At 53.0% G+C, this 10046-nt stretch overlaps 2 protein-coding genes across 2 annotated transcripts in view; one reads left to right on the top strand and one right to left on the bottom strand.

Moving 5' to 3' along the window:
* Nucleotides 1–211, top strand: part of IL17B (interleukin 17B) — a 4324-nt gene extending 4113 nt beyond the window's left edge. The window contains exon 4 of the mRNA XM_007447495.1: nucleotides 1–211. Within this exon, the coding sequence (XP_007447557.1) occupies nucleotides 1–211 (211 nt within the window).
* A 4387-nt stretch (nucleotides 212–4598) lies between these two features.
* PCYOX1L (prenylcysteine oxidase 1 like) overlaps nucleotides 4599–10046 on the bottom strand; it is a 12232-nt gene continuing 6784 nt past the window's right edge. Inside the window, exons 4-6 of the mRNA XM_007447494.1 lie at nucleotides 8344–8555; nucleotides 6017–6157; nucleotides 4599–5546 (exon numbers count right to left, since the gene is read on the bottom strand). Of these exons, the coding sequence (XP_007447556.1) occupies nucleotides 4888–5546; nucleotides 6017–6157; nucleotides 8344–8555 (1012 nt within the window). The 3' untranslated portion in view covers nucleotides 4599–4887. The remainder of the gene's footprint in view (nucleotides 5547–6016; nucleotides 6158–8343; nucleotides 8556–10046) is intronic.

Genomic DNA, 10046 nt, shown 5'->3' with positions numbered 1-10046 from the left:
CATTCCTGCAGACCTGCCGGAGGCGCGGTGCCTATGTCTGGGCTGCGTGAACCCCTTCACCATGCAGGAGGACCGCAGCATGGTGAGCGTGCCCGTGTTCAGCCAGGTGCCTGTGCGTCGTCGCCTCTGCCCGCTGCCGCCACGCACCGGGCCCTGCCGCCAGCGCGCAGTCATGGAGACCATCGCCGTGGGCTGCACCTGCATCTTCTGAGACAGCCCTCCCTGCACCCCCGTGCCGAGCAAGGCAATGAAAAGTAAAGGCTGTCTTTTGGAAAGCAAGACTTTGGGTTTGCTCCTTGTGGCTCTGAAGCCAAAACCGGGTGGGAGGTAGATTTTGATCAATGTGAAGGAGGAGTTTTCCATCACCCAGTGTTCTCCAGCACTGAGATGGGTTATTACAAAAATACTGCATTCATGTCTACCATTTAGGACAGTTACTTTCTTTAATTTGGGTTTATAAGCCTATATTTCAGCCACGTTATTGGAGCTTGGTTGGTATAAACCTATCTAGGAATGAACAAGAGTTGATTCTCCCCAGTTAAGTCAAGGGCCATTGCAAAGAGGCCCTTTAGAAGCAGTGAGCTCCCTGTCTCTGGAAGGGTCCAGCTAAGGCTGAGCCTCTCAAGAGTGTTGTGGAGCGGATTCCTCCTTTGGGTAGAGTCGATGATGTACATAGTCTCTTCCAACTCAGATTCTCTGCATGTCAGACTTAGATCCAGAGAAGAGCCTCCAGGTTGCCAAAGAGCAGGGGTTTTTAACCTGGGCCAGTGAGCACCTAAATTTTCATGTGGGTATGTCTTTCTGGGCTGGAGACTCCTGGCTTTGAACAAACACTCAAGAGTTGAGAACATTAATGAAGACCATTCTTTCATCCAGCCTTATCCACAAGGGGATCTGGTTAGATGGTTTGCTGTATCAGTGGTTCTCAAACTATAGCTAGCACTGGAATCCCCCGAAGGGCTTGTTTAAATACAGATTGCTGGGCCCCATGCACAGCGGTACGGAGTCAGTAGGTTGGAGGCGGGGGCTGCGACTTCGCCTTTCTAACGCAGTGGTTCCCAGGTGATGCTGACGCTGCTGGAATGGGGACCACGCTTTGAGAAATACTGGCTTATACCAAGACCCTTTGCTGATCAAAAAGGCAGCGTGGACTGACTTGCCCTAAAGCCCCTGCTGGCTCCTGACCCCTGGATGCTAATTCCAACCCCCTCTCCCATTAGCCCCTTGCAATTCAATCCTCCCCTGCCCTCCTAGCTCCTGCAGCAAATCCTAAATCAGCTGTTCTAGGGGCTAAAAATACCTTCCCTCTCCGAAGACAGCTGAGGGGCTCAGGCTATTTTCTGAGGGTAAGAATAGCTGGCACTTTACAGTTAATTTCAATAAGAGGGCCAACAGCCAGCACAGGAATACTTTGCTCGGCTGCTCTAACTTCAGTGCCTGAAGCAGCTTTAGCTCTGAATGTTTTCAGGGTCTAATTCATGAAAGGGCAGTGGTTAGGTATGTGCCTGTCTGGGCTGGCAAGTAACTTACCTTTTTTGGTATTGTTCTAGAGTGGATACTGGTTAAAATTACCCCGGGAAGCTTCGGCCTGGTTCCAGACACATGGAAAATAGCCTTCATGTGCCAGCGCGTGCGGATGCCTTCAGCAGCCGCTTCTCCCTGGGGGGTTGCTCTTCTCTGAAGCCCCTGCAGCCTGCTCTCCAGGCCTTAAGACTTCAGCCGAACACAAGGGACCATGGCCTCCAAGGCCTTTTTGTGGGGTAAGGGCCTGGGAGCCCGCGGGGTGCCCAGGGCATAGGGATCGGGTGGGGAAGCTCCTCATCTGGGTGGTTCTGGCTGTCCTCCTCCTACCAGAGCAACAGACACACAGAGATGCTCAACAAATGCCAGTTAGTTTTATGCGGATCTTGCCTTTTCCTCTTTCTGGGCTTCGGTTTTCTCATCTGTGAAACAAGCAGGTGGGATTTAGGGATCTCCAGTGTCTTTTCTGGTTTTACTATTCTGTGACTTAGGAGCTTGGCCTAGTGAGCTTGGGCTGGCAGCTGGCCCTTCCCAGTTCCGTGGTTTAAAGGCAGCAGCAGGGAGTTCAGGACCTTTGGAGAGGCAGGTCTACACTACCCCAGAACCTCATTTGCTCTAAGTGGATTTCATGTTTTCCACTGTCTGGTGAGAACCTCCCACTCCGTGAGAACAGAGGCCTCATTTAACTCCTTCAGCGTTGCATGTCCAACACCTAGCAAGTGCCCGGTGCAAAATAGGGGTGCAGGGCTTGGTGAATGAATGAATGCATACATGCACAGAAGCCTCTAGAGGGAGCCCACGCTCTGCCCTTAGCTTCCCCTGTGGCTCTTTCAAAGGTGGGTCAGGAGCAAGGCATTCCTCTCTCCCTCACTATGCCTCACCCACCTCAAACTCTACCCTCCGCAGCCCTCCTCCCCACAAAGTACTGAAATTTTGCTTGGCTCACCTGCTCTAGGGGTGGAGTCTAGGGGTGAAGCGTTAAAAATCTACTGTGTTGCACCCGGGACTACTGAGGTGGTGTGGTCTCTTTCCTGTTTTGTTTGGCAGATCATAGAGCTCTCTCTGTCTTTGCAAGTGCTCTGTCTTCTCCCAGAGAGCTGTGGGCCCTTGGGGGCTTCTTTCCTGGCCTGAGAAGGCTAGGGTGGCCCTGGTGCCAAGGCTTCCTGCTGGTTCCCATGCTCCCTTCTGACGCCTTCAGGAATCTCTGGCCTTTCCTTGTAGGCAGAGAGGCGGTGGGATCCAGCTCTTAGGTTTGGGCTTGTGGAAGCAGGCAGCGTAGGCATCTTGGCCTGCTTTTGGTCTGAGCTGTTCAGGCCTGCCTACCCAGATAAAGGAAGTTTCTGAAGGACCAGCCAGCTCCACTGCAGTCGGGCTGAGGATGCAGTGTATCTGCCCTGGTTTGCCTCTTCTGTGCACACATCCTTAGGGATGCCAGCGACGGGTGTTATTAGGGACAAGTCTGGTACTGGCCTTGGTCCTCTGGCCCTATACCAGCGATCATCGGTTACACCATGACAGCCCATAGCATCTTTATTTCAAACACAGGCCATGACGTACTGTAAGAGGTCATTACATACTGATTTCATTGGACCTGAGAGGAAGGGGAGGGCACAGCCCCCTCCTGAATCTGGTTGTCAGTGTACCTCTCTCCAACACCCTTTCCACCCCTCTGATCTTAGAGTTTGGAGACCACCTCTGCCCCAGGCGTGGGACTTGACTGTTCTAAGTTTAATCTTATCGCCTGTGTCCCAGGTACCGGTGCAGTAGCTGAATCCTAAGCCAATCAGCATGTGGCATTCACTTGGCCACAGGAATTGGTTCAGTAGGGGCCCAATTTGGCCCAGAGCCCAGACTTTGCTTCAGGGGCCATGGGAGAAGACCCTCTGATGGCCATCTCTGACCATGAGAGAAGTGAAGGCCACGCTGGCATTCCACAGTGCTCGATGCTTGCCCTGTGCCTGGAGTTTTATGATAACCAATAAGACCCTTTTATTGCTTAAGCTAGTTTGAATTTGGTTTTCTACTACTGCAACCAAAAGCATTCTTACTGAAGTGTCAGCCTCATATTTCCTGTGACCAATGAGTGCACGCTACTTGCACTTCGAAGGCACCATCTCTTTTACTACCATCACTTCCGCATAGTAAAAACAACTTCAGAGGCAGTTTGGGCCTCTGCCTCCTTGAAGGGTATTTTGCCCCATACTGAATTCAATTAATTTTTAAGGAGACATTCAAGATTTAAGCTCCGTTCTATGAACTCATCCAGAGACTCTGGGCAAATTCTTTCCTCACTTTGGACTTTTTATCTCCATCTCTACCAAAAGAGGGAAGTTAGCTGGATGCCCGCTGGGGCTGTTCCTGCTGGGAATTCACAATGTCAATGTCATTTGGCAGTGTCGTGGCATCCTGGGGATCTGGGCCCTCCCCCGAGCCAGACTTAGCAGGTCTGGATGTGACTTGGGCAGGGCATCCAGCCTCCGAAGAACTCCATCTCAGCACCTTCTTTTCTCCCCTTCCTCTTCTGGGGTGAGTGCGTAGGGATGAGGCAGGACTGCCCTCCACCAGCTGGGAACTTGTTTTCTTATAAGACAGATCCACAGTATTACTCCTCAACTCTTGCTTAAGGGACAGAATGGTCACTTCTTCCAGGTGCCAAGGAAAATCTTTCCTCTTCCTTTGGCCTGCTATGTTTCCCTTTTCCCACTGGTTACCAGGAAGCTCGGAGCTATACTGCCAGCTCTGCTGGGGTAACCGTTTCTTCCTTGTATCCTACCACAGTCACCTCCTCCAATATGCAGTGTTTTCTAGAGGTTTGGATGGTGTCTATTAAGTTCTTAACTAGGTACCTTGCATCTAGCAAGCCTACAGTAAGTAGGAGCTTTAATCCTGTCTCATGTTTTCTCATCTTCCCTCTATTTGTAACCATCTGGTTACATGTTTCATTGTAGGTGTTGCCTCAGGTACATGTTGGGAGTAGGCAGGGGAAAACAATAAGGAAATCGGATTCAGAGTTCTCTGCCTTATATTCCCTCCCATAGTTATCACTGTCTCCTAGTTAGAAAACCAAGTCAGAAGCAGCTTAAGATGGATTTTTATTTCTTCTTAGAAAAAATAAATAAATGAATACACTGGCTTGAATGTCCTTCCCCCTCTCTTACTCTCCCTCTTCAAAAGAAGCAACACTGTGAAAATCTTTAAGATGGAGAGGCAGAGAGTTGGTCACCAGGACCCACAATGGAGAGAAAAGACGCTCCACGGTCAGAGAAGGGCTCTGTGGGTGAGTGTGGCTTGTAAAACCTTGGCCGCTGCTTTGGGGGAGATCCGTCTTGAGCGGGGGCTGGACGTTTCCAGCTCTCCCCGGAGCCCTCACAGTTCAGTCTTTACCTTGTGCATCAAATCCTTCTGGTCAATCTTGTCTAGGTCCTGGTACCAGCGGTTGAAAGCCAGCAGGGCCACGTTCTTGGCAGCCACTGCCGTCACCTCCACGGAGCTGGCCGCCCACTCCAGCGCGTTGAGGAGAAAGAGCTGGTCGTGCAGCACGAACCGCGGGAGGGGGCTGCGGGGGCCGTGGACGGGGTGGGCCTGCCACTCGGCTGTCTGCACTGAGTAGTAGGAGCGAAAGAGGGTCTTCAGCTGGGAGCGAAGGAGGGTCTGGGGGGACCGGACTCGCCACACGGCGGCCTCCTGAGGCTGCTTCCGCCGGAAGCTGGCCGAGACATTGACGGGACACATGTTGTCCAGGGCGCAGAAGAAGCTGGGGAAGTCTGTGGTGAGGATGCTGGCAAAGGGGAAAAGCTTAGGGTCGGGGAAGCCGAAGTAGGAAGAGTTGAGGTAGCCATGGACCAAGGAGATGACGGTGGGCTGGAAGGAGCCCTGGACGACATCGATGGGCGGGTCGAAGCCTTCAAAGGTGATGGTACTGCTGTTGTCCAGGTGCAGGGGGGTGGCGATGACCACTATGTCATAGTAGTCAGAGCCTGTGCCCACCTCATTCTCATACTTGACATGGTACAAGGGTTTCCCCTCTAGAAGGAGAGGGAAGAGACCACAAAAGCCCACTTCTTTCTCAGCTTCTCCCCACTTACCTGCCATTTGGGGCCCTGCACTGAGGGGACGAGACCCTCAATGGGTGCAGCTGGGCTTTCCAGCTGCTGGGTCCCAGTCTTTCCGTGCTGGTGTGGCTGCAGGGTGAGCACTGGACTGGAGTCAGGAAACCCGAGCTCTTTCTCTGACTCTGCCTCTGACTAGCTGGGGGAACGTGGGCAAGGCTATGGCTCAAAGTCCTCAGTGGTCACATGAATGGGACTAGATTAATGCAAGTCTCTGCTTTCTGGCTCTGACATCTGAATCGGGGCAACAGTGCCCTCTGGTGTCACCCGGCAGTGCTGGGAACCACTCCCCAGCAGGTCATAAACCAGGGCTTTAGGGACAGAGGAGGTGGAAGTGTTCACTGGTTAGGAATGGAGTGGACATGGCCCCCGCTCTGTCTACTCACCTGTTTGCTGCAGGGTCACAGTGGTGACCGTGGCGTGGATCACGTTGGCCTTGGTGAGCTTCAGCAGACCGGAACAAACCAGCTTGTTGCCTCCCTCCACAGACCACAGGCTGCCTTGGGCCCCAGCTAGCGACATGGCTCCTGGGCAAAGGGGGAGGGAGGGCGGCCAGTGAGTTCTCAGAACCACTGCGCAGTGGGCTGGAGAGTCCAGCACCGTCCTACCGGGGCCTCTCTCCCAGGCCAAGACTCCTCCCAACCCTGGGCACGGAGAGATGACACACACAAGTAACTGCAACAAAATTCACAATGTTGTGAAGTAAAAACATTAGGCTCAGTGCAAGAGCCACTATAAAAGACCACAGATTGTATGATTCTGCTTACACAGACTGCCCAGAATGAGCAAATCCATAGCAACACAGAGTAGATTCGTGGTTGCCTAGGGCTGGAAGGCTGGGGGATGTTGGGGAACTGATGGCTATAGGTATGGGGTTTCTTTTGGGCAGTGAAAATGTTCTAAAATTGATTGTGGTGATGGAGGCACAACTCTGTGAATATACTGAAAGCCACTGAATCCTACACTTTAAATGGGTGAACTGTGTGGTATGTGAATTATATTTTGAAGGATACACACAGGATACTGGCAGAGTGAGCAGGGTAGTCTCGCTGAGGTGAAACTAGGCAGGACCTGAAGGGTGGGAAGGAGCTAGCAGTGCCAAGAGCCAGAGGAATAGTATCCTGGGCATATGGGAGGTGCTTGTTAATTATAAACCTTTTCATTCATTTATTCAGCAAAAATGGGCTGAGTGCCTATGATGGTCGGCACTATTTTAAGGATACATCAGTAAACGAAGGAGACAGAGGTTCCCATTGGAAAGCCTGCCTTCTAGTGGGAGGATCAAGCAGTCTGCTAGAAGATGATACCTGCAGGGCAGGAGGGGTAGGGGCAGCTTCAATGAAAAGGCAACATCTTCACAAAGACATGGGAGAGCGAGAGCTTACCATGATTGTGTCTCAGGGAAGAATGCTCCACGCAGAGGGCTGGCCACACAAAAACCTCAAGGTGTGAGTACGCCTGGGACATTGGAGACACGGCAGGGAGGCCAGAGTGGCTGGTTTGGGGTGAGGGAGTGTTGAGGTGGTGAGGCCTAGACCATGTAGGGCCCTGCAGGCCACTAGAAGGACTTTGGGTTTTCCTTGAAGGTAAGTGGGGGCCATTATAGTTTTACATGCAGGCCTGTCAGGATCTGTCTTTTGTTTTAAAAGGATCATCTGGCTGATGCATTGAGCTTGGGGGGCCAGGGGGTGGGGGACATGGTAGGAGAGTTGCAGTAATCCTGCTGAGGGATGTTGGTGGCTTAGACCAAGGACGAGGCGGTAGTAGGAAGCTGTCAGATTCTGGGTATACGTGGAAGGTAAAGCAGGTGGGATTTCCTGACATATGACATAAAGGATATGAGAGAAAGAAATGATTTAAGGTTTTGGCTGGAGCAATGGAAAGGAGTAATTACCAGCCAAGCTGGGCAGACGCTGGGTGGGGCAGGGGCTCGAGGGGAAAGATCAGAAGCTCAGGTTTGGACGTGCTGAGTCTGAGATGCCCATTAGCCCTTCCAGTGCAGACACAAGGGTGGCAGCTGACACGTGAGCCTGCATTTTTGGAGAGAGGTCTGGGCTGGAGGTCATATTTGGGAGTCAGGTGGGTGGAATTTAAAGCCTTGAAACTGGCTGAGCTCACCAAGGGAGGCTAAGTAGTTGAGAGCAGAAGAGGACAAAGGACCAAGGCTGGGCCTTCCATGTTAGGAGCGGGCGAGAAGGACACAGCCAAGCAGGCCAGTGAGTGCCCGTGTAGCTCCCCAGCCTTGAATGCCCCTCTCTGCCCCCCCACCACCCCAGCAAGATCCTACAGCATCTTTCAAGGCCCAGAATGGTCATCATACCTTGGGGAAGACATGCCCTGACGACTCTCAGGCAGATCTGTGGCCTGTGCTGGAGGATGGTGGGTGGTACATGTGCCCACCTGCCCCAGTAATAAGCTGGGAAGATGCGGTGCTCTAACAGATAAATACCCAGGGGCCCAGAGGCCTCAACGGGACAGCTCCTGAAACCGATCCAAACAGGAGTGGTAGAAACACACAGGACCTGAGAGCTGAGCCTCCCTTTCACCGTCTGTGAAGTGGGATGAATACCATCTCCCGACAGCTTGGAGGATAGATGCCAGAGTCAGAGGGGACAGTGTTCGTTAGGCAACTGTACTGAGCCGGGTAAATATGAGGTTATTACAGGGAGGGCCAGGGAAGGGCAGGTGGGCAGGCCGAGGGCTGGAGGCTCACCGGCAAAGGCGGGCATCGCTGCTGACTGGCCGTAGCTGGCCCGCAGGACAGCGGAGACGACATCATCGATAAAGCGCTGTGTGACGCCCACCTGGAGCAGGGACTCGGCCACGGAGCGCTGGGTCATGTTGACAAAGGCGGATTCCCCCAGCGAGTAGAGCAGTTCCTCCACACCCGAGAAGGCATAACCGTGAGCCTGGTACTTATAGATCCTGGGAGACAAGTAGAGCCAGAGCCCTTGTGCAGAAAGGCCTTTCAGCTGACCCCCTGCTGCTGGGTCACTGCACCTGGGAGGGCCCAGCAGGGACCCCGCCCCTCCTTTCCATGCAGTGGGTGGGAGAGGAGGCTGGTAATGGTGCCTTTGGCCTATTCCCTGGTTGTGGTCGGCCTGTCTCACTTAGAGGGAAGGGCAAATACTCTGGAATCCCACCATTGTGGCTCTGCTGAATGACAAACATGTCACCTCTCAAGCCACTCCCTGCCTGAGGTCACAGCCCTCTTCTCACTCAGCTGGGACTGCCAAGCAGTGGGCTATGCCCGCCCCCACTGACACATCCCCTCTCCAGCAACTTCGGCTCTGCCCGAAGTGGCTTCTAGGGCCACATCGGACCCGATGGCAACTGCCTCATGTCAAAGCTGTCTGGCTCGGTCCAGCAGGCCTCCCACTCACCCCCTCGATAATGGCTTGTTCTCCCACAACTCCCCCAATCTCAGGGGCTGGCATTTGCCTGGAACAATCTGCTGATGGACTTTCGGACGGCTGGCCTTTGAAAAAGTTGCCTCTGCTTGGGCTGCTCTGTAAACCTGTTGAGTTTGGTTATGGACATGACACCCAGATGGTGGTGTCCACAAAGCAGTTAGAAACTGATTAGTTAGTGGGTCTGGAACTTAAGGGGAAACTGGGGGCCGACAGGTAGAGGCTGTCTCCCACAGAAAGGAGAACTTGGCCCTGGAGGTGTAGACGAAATTGACAAGGGAGAAAAATACAAGAAAGAGGAAAGAGGAGTGAAGACATGACTTTGGGGACAGCCGGAGAATATAAGGAAGAAGTGCCATGAAAAGCATAGTTACAGGAGCGGGAAGGGCAGAGAAGTGCCAGCAACCAGGAAGGAGGCATAGAGACCACGACTGAGTGTCTGATGCTGCAGCCTCTGCATCTGGGCCAGGAAACAGGGAGAACCTTCAGGAAGGACTGTGGGGGAGAGCTGGGTACCAGCCTGGTGAGTGAGTGGATTACGAGAGGTGGACAGGGTGACAACAGACCACTTGTCCTCGTTATTTGGAGTTGATGGAGAGGGGTCCAGGACCCAAGGAGGAGGCAGGTGGTAAAGAAAGCTGTTTGTTCATGGTGGGACTGGGGGACAGAAGAGTTTGTAAATGGTGGCCCACAGGCTGCTTGTGGCTGACAGATATGTTTCATTTGCCTTATAAGATGAATTGGTTGTGCACACTGAAAAACTGGGAGATTTCACATATAACTGGATTTCCAGCTTCTTCTGAAACACTGGAAGATGGCATTCCCCCATGGCCACCAGTGGCTCGAGCAGAGAGCGGCCGCCCCTTCAGAGGGGCGCCTGGCTCTTCAGGGCCCCTCACTCCCTAGCTTTCCCTTCCACCCAACTGCTTCACTTATTCATACCCCAGGTGGGCCCCTGAAGGTGGCTGAGTTTGCAACCCATGCTTTTATTTACCAGTTTAGCTGA

This window comes from Lipotes vexillifer, unplaced genomic scaffold (assembly GCF_000442215.2).
Source record: "Lipotes vexillifer unplaced genomic scaffold, Lipotes_vexillifer_v1.1 scaffold1009, whole genome shotgun sequence".
NCBI classification, from domain to species: Eukaryota; Metazoa; Chordata; class Mammalia; order Artiodactyla; family Lipotidae; genus Lipotes; species Lipotes vexillifer.
Note: the sequence above shows the minus strand (reverse complement) of the source record. Positions and strands in the feature narration are given on the sequence as shown.